This window comes from Mastacembelus armatus, chromosome 12 (genome assembly GCF_900324485.2).
Source record: "Mastacembelus armatus chromosome 12, fMasArm1.2, whole genome shotgun sequence".
Lineage (NCBI taxonomy): Eukaryota > Metazoa > Chordata > Actinopteri > Synbranchiformes > Mastacembelidae > Mastacembelus > Mastacembelus armatus.
In genome coordinates this window covers 15,307,520-15,326,492 of record NC_046644.1, presented here as the reverse complement: position 1 = coordinate 15,326,492, position 18,973 = coordinate 15,307,520, and the positions used below count along the sequence as shown (strand labels likewise).

General features: G+C 39.2%; 2 protein-coding genes across 2 annotated transcripts; one reads left to right on the top strand and one right to left on the bottom strand.

Moving 5' to 3' along the window:
• Nucleotides 1-1,987: 1,987 nt before the first annotated feature.
• rxfp3 (relaxin family peptide receptor 3) lies at nucleotides 1,988-3,718 on the top strand. Its single transcript, XM_026297895.1, has one exon. It carries the CDS (start codon nucleotides 2,216-2,218, stop codon nucleotides 3,446-3,448), a length of 1,233 nt encoding a protein of 410 aa, XP_026153680.1. The 5' UTR covers nucleotides 1,988-2,215; the 3' UTR covers nucleotides 3,449-3,718.
• Nucleotides 3,719-5,360: 1,642 nt separating this feature from the next.
• Nucleotides 5,361-16,081, bottom strand: slc45a2 (solute carrier family 45 member 2). Its single transcript, XM_026297971.1, has 7 exons — nucleotides 15,398-16,081; nucleotides 13,878-14,054; nucleotides 10,644-11,011; nucleotides 9,653-9,796; nucleotides 8,280-8,403; nucleotides 7,110-7,315; nucleotides 5,361-5,582 (listed from the first exon to the last, which is right to left on the bottom strand). The coding sequence occupies exons 1-7, from the start codon at nucleotides 15,867-15,869 to the stop codon at nucleotides 5,361-5,363; spliced, it is 1,713 nt and encodes a 570-aa protein (XP_026153756.1). The 5' UTR covers nucleotides 15,870-16,081.
• Between the last annotated feature and the right edge of the window lie 2,892 nt (nucleotides 16,082-18,973).

Sequence of the window (18,973 nt, the reverse complement as noted above, 5' to 3'; positions counted from 1 at the left end):
GGCTGCCAAACAGTTTGACTGGAAGATAATGCTCTACACATGGTGACACATTGTTCAGTACTGATGTAAACATGGAGATGTTGTTCAGGTGGAGTTAAATGTGTCAACTTTTGTTCAGTCCATTTGTGCACAGTTTTTGTACCTGCATCAGTACCACTGGGGGTCAGCACAACATTGATCACAATGTTTCAAAACTCCTGAACAGTGCACAAGGAGGTTATGATGGATTATATCAAATCACAAACTTTCTAAAAGAGTTCCATTAAGCAGATGTTATTGTTTTTGTAATAATAAATAATGCCTGTGATTTTGCCTGTATATATTAATCTCGTTATATTAGCTGTTATGTGAAGATATCCTCCAACACTAGAAAGATCAAGAAACCATTGCTGGCATGGCAGGTAGTTGTGTTTGGGTACACGCACCATTTATATCCGAAGCTTTTCTTGTCTCAGGCCTTTATTTTTCACTGTCAGTGCTGTAGACGTTCACAGAGGATCGGACATGTTGATTTCAGTTCCTAAAAAAAGGGAAAATGTTTGGTGAAAGCACATTGCACAGATAAATTAGGTTTTCTTTCATTTCATTTTGGCTCCCACAAACAGAAACTGGATCACAGTTCTTGCCCTGCTGACTTTTTGGACAATGCAAAGAGATTTAGTTTTCTTTGCATTCAACTCTAGTCACCACTTGTTGTGCCTTTCTTGTCAAGTGGAACTATGCAGCATGATAAACCCATCCATCCATTATCTATACCCATTTATTCATATTTAGCCTATTCCAGCTCCACCAATCAATCTGGCATATATGTTTTTTAACTGTGGGAGGAAACAGTACTAACCACCAATCCACCGTGCCGCGTGGTTTAGATCCTCTAAATTAAAATTCAGATGATATAGCCTACACATCTGTAACACAAAAATAGCCCTTCGTTTTGTTGTGTGAGCTCTGTGTCAGAGAGAAATGCAGGGATCATGCAGGTCATGTTTGTCAAAAAAAAAAACAGTCAGCTGTTTGCTATCTGCATAGTGACTGTTAGAAGAACAAAATTAGAAAATGGAAAGATTTTGTCTCATTAGTTGGTGAACCAAACCAGAAAAAAATGCCAAATAGGAATTCACACAGTTTTATCCTGGGTGTGTTAAAGCATTAACATTTTAGGGCTGTCTTTCTGCCCCCTGGTGGTGAAGAACAGTACAGCGCTACAGTAAGAAAACACACGGTAAATAATAGAGCAAGTCATTTGGGGCCCTCAACACTTATAATAAACAAGCAACTGTGTAGTATATATTACTCCCTGGCAGCTAGTTAGCAATGTGCACCACAGAATAAGTCTCAGAAAAGGTTACTGCTGTATTACTGTGCATTTTCTCATCGTCCCACAGTATGGACAGACCCCTTGATAATTCAAAGAATAGTCACAGCCCTGATTTGACCTGAATGTCTTGATGAGGAGTTTGTGAAAATAAATAGCTGTTTCCCTCGATGTAAGAGCCTTTATTTTGCAATGAAAATGAAGAAAGGATGTATGGGTGAATAAATGCAAGCAACACAAAACTACAACATCTTTGCCAAGTAGCTGAAACCACAAAAGCTCCCATGAAAGCCGGTTGCTGCTTATGAATATGGATGAAGGATAAACTTTTATAAGTTGAAATGTATGAGTCTATTTGTACATTGAATTCTGTATTCGACTAATAGACCAAGGAGTAGATCCTCATGAATAGAGAAAATAACAAAATGGCAGGTTTTACTGTTTACACAATCACATTGAGGGGACAAAAACCTACCTCAACCCTTGGACGATATTTTTGTCGAATAAAACAATATTTTTATGATAATTTTTAGTTGGTTTTTTTTCCCACATCGAATGAATGTGACGATTTTTTTTTCTACGCGGCATCTAATCAGAACCAAGGACAGCACCGGACTGCGCCTGAGCGCTGCGTCAGGACGCATTTTCAGTGTTGGAGAGCTGAGAAGCACAGAGGAAATCTCAGAGCAACACGGTAACCTTATGAGTAGCTCAGTCACATGTACAGCAACGTTTCAGTCACTTTGTCAAACCCAGTGTATCTTTTATGTAAGTAGATATTATTTAAGTAACATCGAGTCTGACGCAAGAACCTACAATTCAGCGATTTTCTTTTCCAAGAAGTGACGCATTTGGATCGAGAAATGAATTTACTGACCACCTTTGGGGAATAAAGTTAAAATGTCTGGACAATTTGTGGACACTGACTACGAAGCGGGGATAGTCTATGCGGGAACCTTAAACTTCAGCTGTATTTTTAATACGACCAACAGCTCATTTGGCGGACGCTTCCACCTGTCAGACTTTGATAAACATGAATTGGTGGGAGACGGTGCAGCTGTTGTCAGGATTGTCATCTCTGTTATTTACTCTCTGGTTTGCGCGCTTGGACTGATTGGAAACTTGCTGGTCCTGTACTTAATGAAGTCTAAGCAGGTGTGGAAAAAATCCTCCATCAACCTTTTCGTAACTAGTTTGGCAGTCACCGACTTCCAGTTTGTCCTGACTCTGCCGTTCTGGGCGGTGGAAAACGCGCTGGACTTTTCTTGGCTTTTTGGCAAAGCCATGTGTAAGATAGTGTCCTATGTGACAGCCATGAACATGTACGCCAGTGTGTTTTTCCTCACGGCAATGAGCGTTGCGAGGTACTGGTCGCTTGCCTCTGCGTTAAAGGGCAGGCGGCGGCGGACAAACTGTTTCTCCGCACGGTGCATCACTGTTTTCATCTGGTTTGCCGCAGTCACCGCTGCTCTGCCTCACGCGGTTTTCTCCACGACCGTTACCGTTTCCAACGAGGACTTGTGTCTTGTCAAATTCCCGGAAACCAACGGAACCGTGCAGCTTTGGCTCGGACTCTATCACTCCCAGAAGGTGCTGCTGGGCTTTGTGGTTCCGTTGGCTATCATCTCAGCCTGCTACCTGCTCCTGGTGCGCTTCATCACATCCAATAACATCAACAGCTCCAGCGCCAAACGACGCGCCAAGGTCACAAAATCTGTCACCATTGTGGTCTTGTCCTTTTTCCTCTGCTGGCTGCCAAACCAGGCGCTGACAATCTGGGGGATCCTAATCAAACTCAACGTGGTTCATTTCACTTATGAGTACTACACCACGCAGGTGTACGTCTTTCCCGTGTCCGTGTGCCTGGCGCACTCCAACAGCTGCCTGAACCCTATCCTGTACTGCCTAATGAGGCGGGAGTTCAGGAAAGCGCTGAAAAAACTCTTCTGGAGGATGACCACGCCGACCCTGACCACCATAAGGCCGATCACAGCCACCACAAAGCCAGAGGTGGACGAGCAAGGCCGTGCCCTGGTCCCTGTCCGCGCGCCGGTGGAGCCCGCCGTGGCGTTTTATCCTCCGGGGGCTGTTATGTACAATGACAGGAGGGACCTGCCTCAGAACAGCACTTAGGACATACAGAGTCGAGCCTGAGACAGATGCTTTCATCCTCCATGGCTGTTGTTTTATCGCTGTTCATGTACATCTTTATTAACTGCTCCATTGCTTGACTCGCACCTGTCACTAGAGTCCAACTTAAACCCGCTTTACTGAGAAAACCTTTCTTAAGAGCCCTTCATCTCACTTCATCACAAAAACTTACGCTTGTTCACAAAAATGTTTGCTACTTCACAATCGAGTATACTGGGCATTAAGAACAGGAATCTACTGTTTATTTTTCTATACTGGTATATTTGTCCATTTACTACTCACTTTGTATCATCTGACCTATTGTGGTGAGCCAGGGCCATTGTTTGTCCTGCTCCAATCATTAATACATTCATTTGTGATTTTATAGTCAAAGAGGAGATTCCTACTGTGAAGAGAAGAAGACATATTTTGAATCTTCAAAATGCCAAAAAATATTTTAATGTGCAAGTAAAGTTAATGAACACGAGACACGTGCTGGCTCTTCTCTTTGTTCAGGATGAGCCTTTGTAGAAAACATTCATTAATTCATTCAGATGTTAAATCCTTGGCTCGTCACTGAGTCAAAAGACTTGATGCTGGGTCAATACTCAGCACTGGCTGATCAATATTGTTAGACCAATGCATAAAATAAGAACTCCCTTAAACTGACTGGATGGGGGACACAGTTTTTAAGGGAATTCAGCAAAAAGTAAAAGCCAGATTTAGCAGAAAGTGCCAACTTCAGTTAATCACTGGATTCAATAAAGTTATTTCTAAAAAATGAAACTTATTTGGTTGATATACTTTCTGTCCTTTTTCTTGCAGCTGCCTCAGAGCTGTGTGCCTGCAGTGAGACAGCGAGACCTCACAAAGTCGATCTGACTGAGAGGAGACAAACAGGAGTCTGGCAAACCCAATATAACAATCAACATCCTGATAAACACTGGATTGAATTTTTTAATTAAGCAGCTGTAAAAAAAAAAAAAAAAAAGGGAATGATTGTTTGTATGAAAAAATAGGCTAATCTATTATAAATGGCCAATGGCCACAGGACACAGGTTTCAAATTGGTACACCAGAGCAATCTGTCCTGATTCCAGCTTTGGATATGCACACATGAACACACACATCAGTTTAACACAAACAAAGTGTGTTTCATCTCTTGGTGAAACCCCCTTGAAGGAAGAAAACTGACTTAAATCTGAATCATGATTAGAAATTCTAATATAACAGAATGAAAGCCTCAAGAGATGAGCTAATATCTCCAGAGATCTCGTCAGATGCTGGAGAAGACCATTTGATGTTTTTTGAACGTCCAGGAAACAGACTTTCAATGATATTTAAAAATCTTGTAGTTTGTTGTGTACCACAATATTTTCAACCAATTTACATATAAAAGCACACGTGAAAACATTTGACTATGCCATAGTCACGAGAAAGCTGTGATGTGCTGTCTTCTGCATATCATGAGTGAATGACAGACAAGAGAGAAAGCAAGCTTTGAAAAGTGAGCGAGCTATTGAGCTTTTTTTTTTGCAGAACTCTGGAGGCTGAAACAGCGATTTAATGAGGGGCAGATAAGGATAACTTATGTTTTTCAAGATTCAGTGAACAATCTTAAATGGCTGACAAAGAATGATGGAACCTATTGACCACCATTGTGCAAACCAATTCCTGCTGGGCTAACAAGCGGAAAAGATCTAACCAGCTGGAGGTTGTGGCTCCATACTTAGGCTACTGAGCAGAAATGAGAATACTATGATTCCTCTCATCTAACTCTCTCCCACATGGTGTATGTGCATAAGTGTTTTACGCACAGGAAAAAGATGAAAACACCATTTTTTGTGCTGCCAAGCCGAGAATATAATAAAGAATCTTTATTAAAATAACACCATTAAAATACTTTTATATAAGAATCATTCCACATATCTGACAAAGACGGCGATGAAGATGCAGCCTAACAGGGACATGGTTGCGGCTGAGAGGACCACCACGATTACGCTTCCCGCCATGTTGACCAGAGCACCGAGGCCCACGCCCACAAAAATCTGAGCCAGCTGGACCATGCAGGTCAGCGCTGCACAGTCCACCCCACTGCCTCGCACATTTTCACTGCTTCCTCGTAGCTTCTGTTGCTCCTGGAATCACAGCGGGAAGCGTGGGAGCAATTAAAAAAAAGAAAAGGAAGAGAAGAAAAATAAAGATCAATATCTTCAAGCAGCAGCTATTGTATGCTATTATTTTATTATGAATGGATATTATGACCAGCTGTCAGTTTTCAAATATAATATCATTTTGATCAAAATTGCAAATGAACGTTGTCTCATAAGTTATCTTTCATCCAAAGCCCACAAACTGAGAGTGAAAGTTTTATTTTGTACACTCTGCTGATATTAGAACACAGTCACCTAAATGCCAGGGAGTTGGCAGTGAATTTTAAATATGAGCAACACCTATTAAGTTAACAGGTGGGAACCACGATCCTGGAAATCTCTGCTGCCAAAATGTTGCATTCAAGAGGAGCAGTTTCCAGTATTGTGGTGCCAATATCTGAAATCCCAGATTGAACAAACAAACAGGTCTAACAAAGGAATATACAGCCTACAGCAAAGGTAAATGTTTATATAATTTACGGACAGATTGCTACTATTATCAGATATATTATTTTGTTTTAGTAATTTTAAAATACTGTCTGTACTCAGGATATCCTGGAAAATAGAACTGATGATATAACACGTGGTATAACAAAGTGATTTTAATTAAATTAAGTACATTTTAGCCATGGTCATTTTATTCAGCACAGTGCGAATAAAAGTGAAAGCAGAAATTCATAATGTCTTTGCAAACTCGGAAAAGAATTTTTAAAAGTTTAAAATCTTTGCTACAAACCAAGAGTGTCTCATGATAGGCCTCTTACAGTTGCATTATATAAAGTCCAGGATGCAGCAATTTGATGCACTGACTCATACTAATAATACACATTTAAATTCAGTCTTTCATGTCGTTCAAATATTTACAGGCGTCTCAGCCATAAAAATACAAAAATATTTGCATATTTAAATTGAGTAGGCCTCTGAACCCAAAGACATTTAAACTTGCATCATGTATGGCAAAGAAATGGCTCAAATGCTACTTGGAGAAACTGAAAAGAATTGAAATTGCATTTCTGCTAAAAAAAAAAAGATGGTTTGAAGTGGATTTTAAAAATATAAAAAAATCCAACTGTGAGTATGCCTTTAGTAGGAAAAAATGTATTGTTACTGAAAAAGCCTAGTTGAAACATCTGAGCATTTTTCTCTGGTGCTTCATTTTGACATTTGAAAACTGAATAAAAGGAACAGTCTAACCTTTGGTGTGCACACCCCCTGTCTACTTTTTTGTTGCACACACCAAGCAATTTTGTCTGTGATTGAGCACAAAGTTTTTAAAATTATTTTTTGGGCAGTTTTTGCCTTTATTTGATAGGTCAGTGGAGAGAGACAGGAAACTAGGGGAGAGCAAGGGAAGACATGCAGGTCACGTGACTGTCGGCTCGGGAGTTGAGCCAGCGTCTGCGTATATGGACGGGCACACTGCCACTACACCACCAGCAGCCCCCCACAGTGTTTTTAACTCTTATGCATCTCTACCCTGAAAAACATTTGAACTGCCAGCCTGCACAGTACCTCCTCTTCATGCTGATACTCTGCTATCAGGTTGAATGGGATGGTGTAGAGTGTGCTGGACATGACGCCAAAAACGGTACAGAGAACGAGCGTGGCGATGATGTTGGGGAAAAGGCCGATCAGGCTGGTGCCCATGCCGAACATAAAGTAGCCCGTGAAGTATAATCCCTTCAGGCCGATGTATGGGAAAAGGAAACGTTGCACATCTGAAAACACAGAAACACACCTTGTGAATATTTACATAAGAGATCAAATTCACTCAGAAAATGTATTGATCAGGCATATAGGATTCTCTTTTTTGCTACTGCACCTCTCAAAGATGTTGTCATAAGCATTTACAAAACTCTCTTAGTTCAGCATCCAGACTATAAATACAGGGTGCCCATAAAGTATCTTTAAGTACAATTTAAAAAATATATTACAAAGGCAATTGATAAGATATCTTAATCAGATTTGTTCTATGTACATGTGGTTATCAAAGTTCTGTCTATGGGGTTATGTTAAAGATATCGTGTATCGAACAAAGATATGGGACATCACTGATCTAAAGCAAAAGATCACTGATGTCATTGCCACCACTGATGAGGCTACGCTACAGCGAACATGGCAAGAAATCAAGTACCGTCTTGATGTGCTTTGTGCAACTAATGGTGCCCATATAGAGGTGTGTTAAATGAGGCAAAAAAACTTCAATATCTACTCCTCATTTTGTAATAATTTCCACATATTTGTCTGTTCATTTGCTTTCGTAATGATTTTTTAAAAATTGTTAAGAGACTTTATGAACACCCTGTAGTTTGACACTCAGAGATGCAGTGAACATGCCGAGCCTTTATTGTTTGGCTGAATTTCCATCCCTTTCTCTCCTTCTCCAGCATGTCCTTTTGAACGCATAGGGACATGTTCAGCTAATGTGGTTTCATCTAATGAGTAGCTACAGCAATCTGAATGCAAAGTGGAGACAGCTGTAATTGCTCACTATCATCGGTTTCCCTGCACATCCTCATCAGGCTTTAATTCTCATATAAGTGCATTTTGTACAATGTGTTGAGACTCTTGATGTGAAACAGACTTCAAATAAACTTAAATTTGAATTTAAATGCAGAACATGTTGATGCTGGTGAATGCTATGATGAATACGAAGGCATAAAGCACATTTACAGTACTTACAGGAGTAGAGAGCTGAGGACACAGCATTAATACACAGACCCCAGCATCCCACTTCTACCCCTCTCTCATAAGTGGCATAGGCTGTGGAATTATGGGCTGCATAAGGATTTCCCCTGTATACAATCTGCAACAAAGACAAAAGAAACTTAAAGAGCATGAAATAAATAATTCACCAGAGGTAATATTTTCAAATGCAGCCTGTGGGTTTAGTGTGAATCAGGTATGAAGAAAATAATTCCTTATTTCTACTGGAACATAAATGTAGAAAAACAACACTATGCCGAAGGAGGGAGCAATTAAGTTTCTTTTGAAGAAAAAACTCATTATAGTCTTATGTATTTTTGTACTTTATATAATGGATTACAGAACTAGAAAACAAAATTGAAGTTTGCAGGAAATGGTGTTTACAACCTTGTCCTTACTGTGTGATTAAGGAGTTAGAAGAGGACTATTACAGCCCACACACACCTAATCACTACTGTTTAATGTAAAATTCACATATGCAAACATTAGTGTGATGTGTAGGAAAAACTATAAAAAAGGGGCACTCACTTACACCCACACTATAGAGAATTATTGTTATCTCAGAGTGAGGACAAGAAAACACACGTACCTTTGTCAAATTGAAAGCTATAGTAGAAGGCTACTGTTATCCAAGGAAAAAAAGCTTACATAATGTAATAAGGTGTAATAATACTGCATAGGAAACTTTAATTATACAAAAGAAACCAAGTTAGCAGAATTTCTATGCTTGCTTTCTTTGTTCTGTAAATTCTGTATGGCTGCAGCAAATGATCTTTTCTTGATGAATCAATAAGTTCTTTTGTCTCAAAATGTTTTGAGTCCATTTTTACATGTCACTTGCCATTTCTCTATCTACTGATTTCCTTTCATCTCTCTACCGTGTAAGAAAAATACTGTGATAAAGCATATCACAGTTTCCCAGAGCCCCAGGTGACATTTTGAAATGCCTTGTATTGTCAGATCATCTGTCCAAGAAAACCAAGAAAGAATCAAATAACATAGATATAAAATGGAGAAACCCAGCACATCCTCTGGACTGAGACGCTGGGGGTAGATATTATGCAGCATGCATGTTTGGAAAAATAACTCAAATAATGAATTTATTATCAAAACTGTAATCTGTATAAAAGTGGAGAGGAAGAAATGTCAGTGCAGTGCAGAATAAAATGGCATTCATCACTGCAATTTAGTCCATGCCTGTAAATCTGATGGAAAATAGGCACAGATTACAAGCACAGACAAAGAGAAAGCACTGCTGGAAACTACAAACTTCCCTTTATATGTTTTTATCTGCATGGAGTCTTACCCACATGTACAGTGTATATATGCAGAAATACTCAAATCAATACCTGTCCCATAAAATCAGTGAAGAAGAGCATATTGCAAAGGAAAGCTGTCCATCCCAGCAGGTGACTGACACACAGGCAACGGTAATGATTTGGCATGTCAATAATGGCTTTCATCAGCGACTTCAGTGTCATCCTCTTCTGAGCCTGCAGATACACACAAACATCACAGGCATCAGAGCCAACAGCCAGAACACTGACAGGATAAAAAAAAAGCAGCTTTTTTTCTGTCAGTCATTACTCTATTGGTATTTCAATATTAGTGGTGCATAAGCCCACGCCATACAACAGATAAAAAGCTGAGACTACATCTGCAACAAATTAGATTTAAGGGATCTCACATTATGGATTCTATGGAAATGTTAAAGACAGGATTTGGTGAAAAAAACAAAACAAGCAAGAAATGCAATAGAGTGCCATAAAACTGGGTTCAGACATCCACATCTTCTTCAGAGCACATGTTAATCACTGTGTAAACCTTTCCTCTGTTGCCATCATCAGATCAAATATTTAATGTGCAATCACACCTGCTAAACATTAGCATGGTAGCTTTCAGTTAACATTTATCTTAAAGCACTGCTCTGCCTTAATATTGAACGCTGAAGCTTGAACCAATGTAAAACCCACCGACACACAGTATATATTGTCGTCATTATGTGCTATCTTCAGTGCACAGGTCACATCTATGAAGATCAGTTACCTTTAAAGTTTGGTCGCCACAGGCCATCTTTAATATAAGAATACATACTGTACTCACCATGTTATTAATGTGCTCAGTTCAGCAAAAGTAACTGGAATTTCTGTTAATTTATAAGAAGATTTCACCATCACATAGCTATGAGGCTTTCACTAGACTTACCATTACATTACATGTCTGTTTTCTTTTCTTTACTGATGCATTCATGCAGACTTTACTGTGACCATGAGCGGGATGACTGGTTTTCGCTGAAGTGATATACACATGGCAAAATATCACATCCTGCACATCACACACCTCTTTGTTTGACTGCTTGGCGCTGGAGGTCACTGCGTTAGCCTCCCCCAGAACAGAGAAGGACCTAGGCCTGAGGTCTGGGACAGATGGTGGGACAACAGGAGAGACTGGCTCTTTAGTCAGTGCCCCATAACCATTGCTGTGGGAGCTCAGAAGACGGAGGGCACTGGGAGGTGAGGAGACAGAGGCACGTGGAGCTTTGCCCAGTGGTTGCTCTGGAATACTGAAGAGATGCACAACGAGAAAGATGCTCCATGTCAATGCTGAGAAGAAGTAGATCACTTGGTACTCAGAGCCCAGCAGTTGGCCCAACACAGAGTGTCCCCAGTCCATAGCTCCCACCAAGTAGCCACAAGCTCCACCCAGACCTGAAATACACAACGGTAAAATTAAAACAGTACAGAGTAGAGTGGAGTGATTACCTGTTCTGTATATAAGTGAGCTACAGTGTTAATATGCAACAGAGAAGATCTAAAGACGAAGATCATGTTTTGATGTGACCTACAGGAGGTTTATTAAATTCCTGGAAAGGAGACATTAGTGCCAGAGAATTAAACTGATGAAGAAAGAGACATTTCTTTCATTGATGCTTTTACTTAATTAAAGGCAAACTAATCCAAACACCAAAATAAGAAAAACTTTGACTAACTCACTGATTTGTTCAATAATAATAATATAATAATAATATATAATAACAGTGCTGTCACAACTCCAGCTCCCAGAGACAATATAGTTTTCTACAGTGGGTTATAAAAAATTCTTCTGTATTTTCCTTTATTTCAGAAACTGGCAGGTTAAGTAATAACCACTTCAGGAGTCATGCTTCACTTGTATCTGCATGACTGGAACATTGGTGCAGCAAACACTTTCTCTGATTTAATTTCCTCCTCCGTCTTTCTGCTGTTAATGTCAGCTTCTGCCCCTGCAATAATTTTTTATTGCAGTGCAGTGCAAAGGAGCAAAACAGACATCAGTGTCTCAAATCTGCAGCGAGAGGTTGAAAATGAGAGGAAAATCACCCAAATGAAATGTGATGAAAATAGGCTATCAAGTATCAAGTAAAATGAAGCAGTTTCTGCCATGCTGAATGAACTCACAAACTGTTTAACGTGAAATTTTTACCACATTCACTATCTTAGTTTAGTTCAATACATCTAAGAAGAAATGTTTAACACTGCATTGAGCTAAACTGACTACAATGAACCACCTCTAACAGTGAAGACCAACTGAATGAGTAAGTTGCCTTAAATCTTTATTAGATACACTAAGAAATTACTTTGCAAGTCACTGTGGGGTTCCAGGCAATGCAGGACTGAGCAGTGTTTTGGCAAAAAGGGAATGGTTCAAATTTGAAATTTGAAAAACACAATGTTTTGCTGAAAAATTTACAACTGAAAAGAAACTCAATTCATCATATATTATACTGATTTTACCATATATCATTATTTTACTTTCTATGATCCTGCTTTTCTACTACAGATAAACAGTGTTGCTTGGCTCAGTGCTGTTAAATTGATAGAGAACTTGCAGGGGGCTCATTTACACAAAGTTTAATGAACAACCCAGATTGTAAACACTGACACACATTGTGATGAGCAAGAAAAGGCAGATGCAATGATGCACAATTTTTTCACTTCCAGAGGCTCTTCACCATAAATTAGCAGGTTTTAGCAGTGGTGCTTGAATTATAGTGGTTTGTAATTTCACCTCTAGTTAATGAATTAGCCTGTTGACATTTACTAATTCACACTAAAAACAAAACAGAGCATGGATGTAGAAAACCACAAATCAGTAAATGTCTCATATTGTGTGTTAGAAACTACTTGTATGTTCAGAATAAAATTAAAAGTGAAAAAAGAGGCTGTGAAACCCTGAGGTGCATGACTCAGAGAAACACACAACAACTTATCCTCCCTCCCACTCAAACCGTACATACCAGCAGAGTCAGGGGTGTCTGAAGAGTCATGTGCCTGGCCTCTGTCTCTCTTATCCAGATCTGTGGCTGCAGCACATGATTAGCTCGGGGGTGGATTACTGCCTGAATAGCATACCACCCAGTACCTGCTGACAGCTGAACGCACCACCGATACGCATACCAAAAACATCATATTGCCCCCAAGTAGTATATGAAATAGTAAAATTGTTTTGTTTTTTTTTTTAAATCTATGGACATGTTGCAAGTTTGCTCATTCAAAGTTCAGTTTTTCTACCTTTTGCTATAATTATAATGGTGCAATGTTTAGTACTTCTAAGCTGCAGTTACAAAAACACGGTACTATCACAAAAGCAGAGAAAACAAGCACAACACTGACATACCTGGTTAGTTTGTTAGCAAAATAGCTTATTACACATCCAGATGTAATCTCAGCAGATTCTGAGAATTAAATGAAAACTTTTAGTTGCTAAACACACCACTGTAGTTATCAGCTTCTTACTAACAGCTACCAGCTGCACAGTGGAAACTTGCTCACGAGGCATGAGTCTAAAAACACTAAAAGTGATGGCTGTAAAACCAAAACAATGAGCCATAAAGTACTAAAAAGTTTAGCTGAGTTGAGGGGAGCTTTAGAATTGTGAAATAATTCTTTGAGAATTATCAGAAAGACTGATCCTCTCACATATAGAGTCATTTGATTTATTATCAAGACAAATTTATTAACTAAAGCAAATTTAAATTATAGACATGCTGATACAGGCTAGATATTCTTGTCTAGTCTCTATGCTCCTCTCCTCTTTCACATATTTGCCATACAGACATGAGAGTAGTATCAATCTTTTCATCTACTTCTAGATAATAAAGTGAATAAACCTTTTTTTCCAAAATGGTCAACTATTCCCTTTAAATTTTCTTTTGCTTTTTATTAAAACAGGCTCATTGAACCTGCACACAACACACAGGGAGTCCATGGGAATGTATATGTGTTACATATAGTACATGCTGTACCACCCACAGTATGCACTCAGTCAAACAGGAAGAAAATCCTGTTTAAAACAAGAGTCACTGCCATACACCATTACTATGGCTTATGTTAGTTGCTCAACTATAAAGTACCCATGAGGCAGCTATTACCAGTCACAGTCTCACTAAACTGATATCTGATTATACTGAAAAATTCAAAGCAACTAGCAAGAAAAGATTTATTGCAGGAAAAAACATACAATAAACACAAAAGGCAGTGATTACTGATGCAAAAACAACATGATGGTGTGTGTGTTACTTTCTGTATTACAAACCTGTGAGTAGAGCATGGTAGTGTAACCCTCGTTCCTTATCTTGATGTGAACACACATCAAACAGATAGGCCTTGATGGGCCCATCAATGAAGTCTGCAGCGAAGTCAAACAGCACAACTCCAAGCATCACCACCACTATGGCCCATATGGTCTTCAGTGATCGATCACTGACGATTGCTGCAAGACACAACAAAACATCTCTTCACTCATGTGCACTGCAGCAAACTATGTGAAAAAAATCATTTCAGAAATCAATCATTTCCCTGAGCTTGTAGTGTTAAATCTGCAAACAGTGATAATTCACATTACCATAAACAAGAATCCCAATGAAAAAAGGAAACTGTAAGGCAATTGGGGTTTGTCATAATAAAGATAGTAAGAAATGTGCTTTTCCAAGAAAGCTAGTAATTATGTTTGACATTATGCCCAGTCTTGTTGTTTTCTCTTCAAGGGTAATACAAAAGTTATACATAATGAAGTGGGTTTTTAGACTTAAGTGTTAGAGTGTTTAGAAAATGATCAACAAAACTGACCTGTCTCTAGATATTAAAGAGAAAAAACACATTTAGAATCTAAATTGCTCTTAATGAACGATGTCAAGCTGGGCTTCTTTAAGTGTGGGTGGATACAACAATGCAAATGTTCTGCCACACAGCTCCTATGACATTTACTACAACCCTAATAAAGCATGACGATGATTATAACAAAGCCCAGACACTTTTTAATAGAAATAAAAAGAACAATCACAGCATTCAAGAAAGAAAAAGCACATTTCAAACAAGCTGCTTTCTAAGCTCCAGATTTGACATACGGACCCTGCACTACAAAGCCTAACATAAATTCATATTTTGTTGCTATATATCTTATACTGTATATCTTGTAAATGTCCCTTCAAATTTTACATGATCACTGTGTTACAGCTGTTAAAGTATTTATTTTTCTAGTTTTCAATGTGATGTACAATGATTCTTGTTACTCTGCTCATGTCACAGCTTATTTTGTGCTGAGATCTTCTTATGATGCTGCCAGGAGCCTGGTGCATTCCCAAAAAATAGTTTAAATGCTATCAGCAGTATCCAACTTCAAACTAAATGTGCAATTAGATTTATTCAGTAATGCCTTATCATCTGTCTGTGCCAGTAGGCATCAGCTCAGGACCACTCTAACAAGTCATACGTTTGAACTTCAGTCACAAGTTGAAAGTGTAAGCCTCTGAGGACCTTATGCAACACATTTAAGTTTTTTTCTTCCTTGAAGAATGATGAGTGACATTTTTCTCAAACTCTATTAACAAGTAGTAAAAAATAGCCAGTACCATGTGAAAATAAATAAGATTATTTGGCAGTAGTTCTGTTTCCCTTAAATGGAACTGATCATTTATTTTCACTTATTCCTATAGGGTCAAAGGCTCCATCACACTTCAAAACAAAAGACTAAAAATAGTTCAAATTCAATTATAACAGCTGGTTCTTATAGTATATCTTTCATCACTTCTCTTCCTCCCTCAAATTTCCCCTCACCTGAGATGATAGCATCACCATTGAGGAACAGGGTGAGTCCCAGCAGCATGAGGATGCCCAGGGACAGGATGTAAGGCCGCCGTCTGCCCCACGCTGAGCGGCAGTGATCGCTGGCTAAGCCGATGATGGGCTGGAGCAGGAAGCCCAGGATGGGGCTGATCAACCACACCAAGCTGTACAAGCTGCGGGGAAGGCCCACACTAAGAAGCACTGGTGTGACAAATGCTGCCTCCACGGCATAGCAGAATTCCCTTCCAAACATCACCAGGCCATGGAGGATGAGGCGGGCCCTGGAGCGCCTGGGGGGCTCTACAGCTCCAAACACAGCAGTCTCCTCACTGTCCATGTAGTCCTCTTTGGACCCAGTGTGGCCTGTTGTGTATGGGTAAAAAGGAGTGCTGATATCTTTGCCAGGCTCCGGGAGTCGGCATGGCTGGGGTCTCACAGACTGGTCCTCTGATAAAAGGGTCATGGCCGGAAGAGGGGAGAGAGGGGCAGATGGAGAGAGGGAAACAGGAGTTTTAGGTGAAAAAACAGACAGAGTAGGCCCCTCAGCACCTCTCTCAGTCAGCTAGGTGATGGATAAATGACCAAATTCCCAATGTCTGCTCAGCCTGGGATAATCCTCTTCTCTACTGCATAGCTGAGTAATGAGTCCAAGATCCACACAACTTTACATGGGAAGGTCTGCCTCCTGGTCTGAGCATAGCAGAATGTGACTCAATGAAGACCAGAAAGAGAGGGGAGGAGAGAAACAAGTGGGTGTATTTAACAGGTTACTGGATGACTCTCCCCTTCTTCAGTCTTCGAAGTCCTATAGCAACAGCCAAGGGCAGTTCATATGAGCGTTTATGAGGAACCATGGGCATGTGAGGTGTAGGATTCCTTAGTCTGATCTATTTGTGTTAGAAAAGGCCGTCTTGTATAAGTTAGATTCTTCTGAGCTCCGATGCAAAAGAGTCAAAAGTCTTAGCTGAGTAGAGTTTGCTCATTGGATCTTGTTACTTATTGTTATGTGTCATCAGATCATCATGTGCTAGTTCAAAATGAATGCATCTCTTCTGGCCTTTGCAGTGAGAGAAGTGAGATGAATAAAAGACTTGCCCTTCAAGCAAAGGCAAGTTCTTCTTAATTATTACAGTTCACAGTTATTTAATACAGTAAAAGTAAAAAATCGCAGCCCGTATCATTAACTATTGCCATAAAACTTGTTTCTCAAAGCCGTAGAAATAACTGCTGCTGTAGTGACATTAAATCAGATTTTAGCAGGACATTTACAGCCAACTGTTCAATGTTAAAGATCATTATGAGACAGTTTCTTTGAACGTAAAGACTATGGTCAGATGCTCCTCGTTCTCAAAATCAGAAGACCAGCCCTGTAAATCACAAGAATATCATTAGGACTCAACAACACACAAGGACATCCACAGTGATTCAGCAAATAAGAGAAACAAAAACGCATGTTGTATTTCATTTCTTTAAAATTTAACACAAACCTTGACACTATTTAAATCTTTTGATGCTTATCTATGTGGCATATTTTTTTTTTTTTTTTTGCAATAGTCTGGTCCCAGTGGATTAATCTGAGCTGAGAACTCATGCTAAGTAGTGTGACAGCACAGCCTGGAGTGATGTGTCACTTTCTGTGAGTATTCCCATTTTCCAACACTTTATACTACTCATACATCTTACTGTACATTTTATAGACTGACTACTTTTCAGATTGAGATTTTATGTCAAACACATATTAAATGAAAGTACGGCTGAACACACAAACATAAGAAAGGCTATAAACAAAAAAATTTCAGTCAAGACAAGGATAGAATTAACTGTTACAATCAGTAGCATTATAAATGAGTTGTCAATCAATATGGGCATTTATATAAAATAATATTTTTATTATTAATGGGGAAACTAAATATGCAGTGATGCTGAAATGATTCATTTGAAATTATTAAATTGTCAGATATTCTATTGCACGTTGCCTCATGACTAATCAACCTCATCCCCTGCAGATCATATGTGTATATTTTAGTGCTCTCAGAGCAGCTCTGTAGTTATTGAAATACTACGCTCAGTACAAAATATGTATTTAGTACAGAATGTTAAAATTGTATGTTTTTAATGACTGCTGTTGGCATGATGAATATCAAGAAAAGAATTTTGAAGCAGCAGAAAGCCCAACAGTTCGAAGGTTTAAAAAGGTCATTTTTTTCAAAACATCTGTGTCTAAGATGAGGAGAGTACAGTTTGTAGTGCTTGATTCATTCATGAAATTGCATTTGAAAAGCTTAGCAACAGACCTTGTCAAGGACAAGGTGATTAAGTAATTTAAACACTTCAGAGGGATTCATAGGAAGTAGATTTTACTGAACAAATACCCCAAATGAGAACTGTTGACAATCGGGACGGATTAAACCTAAGGCCACGGCTAAAACTGAGCTGCTGGAGTTGCTGCGAGGTAATTTGTTTTAAGCACAAATGAGCATGAATATGCAGCACATAGAATAAAGACAAAAAATGATGTTTGTTTGCTGTTTGCCACCCAAAGGTATTGTGTGTGTCCCTAAAGGCCTAATAAATTTGTGAAAATCTGGTTCCAGCTTCTCAGATTTGCATATTGGCTGCCTGGGCTTTAGGCTGGTGGTTGGACAAATCAAGCAGTTTAAGCATATATGGTACATTTGGGCTCTGAGAATGAAAGAAAAATCTCCTTACCAGCACTTTAAAGCCTCACTGACTAATTTGTTTGTTGGTACAGTAGCAGTACACTCAACAAACTTTAGTTAAGTAATATGTCAAACTTTCCTTTTAAGGTCATGATACCAAGCCCATGTAGATTAGCTAGGCTTGTCATGTTTCTCCATCACGTTAATAACAATATTGTACTATATTTTCTAAATTCATTATGTGGCCACATGTTGTTTTGTTGTATTTTCTTGTGTTGATTTGTAAATTTTTGGGGTTACTAATAAAAGAACAACCACTATCTCTTTGTGCTCTTAGAGTATTGAACATGTCTACCTGTTTGTCAGTAGCATTTATGCTTTGTGTAGGTTATACTTATTCAGGCAGTGCTGTGATGTAGTAATTTGCACTGTGTGGATGGGATATTTGTGATTCCCAGTATTGTCATAGGTACTCTGCCTGTCACTAAGCAACCTGCGGATGATAGAGTGGCCTGTAATGAGCATCTTTATCACAGCGTGCAGTTGGTTGTCCTGCTGCTGTCCTTAAAGTTGTTCCCTCCAGATAATTTAGTTGTCAGCTTTATTCGGTGTTGTTTTTTTCATTCTCTGTAGTGGTATGAGGCATGCAGGAATGTGGGGAATCTCTGTGGTGTGACTTTGAACACCTGACTCCTGCTATGAAAGAGCCTAACACAGGGCAGCTGACTGTAAGAATATAGCGTGAGATAAGTGCAGGCTTTAACCATAGTTTAATATACTATATAGAAGTTGAACTGTGCAGAGCAGCAGACATATGGAGGAGGACACACAAAAAACGTCTGAAGCATCACATGTGTTACCACCAGGGTCACCACATATTGTGTCATAATAGGAGGATTTTAGATTT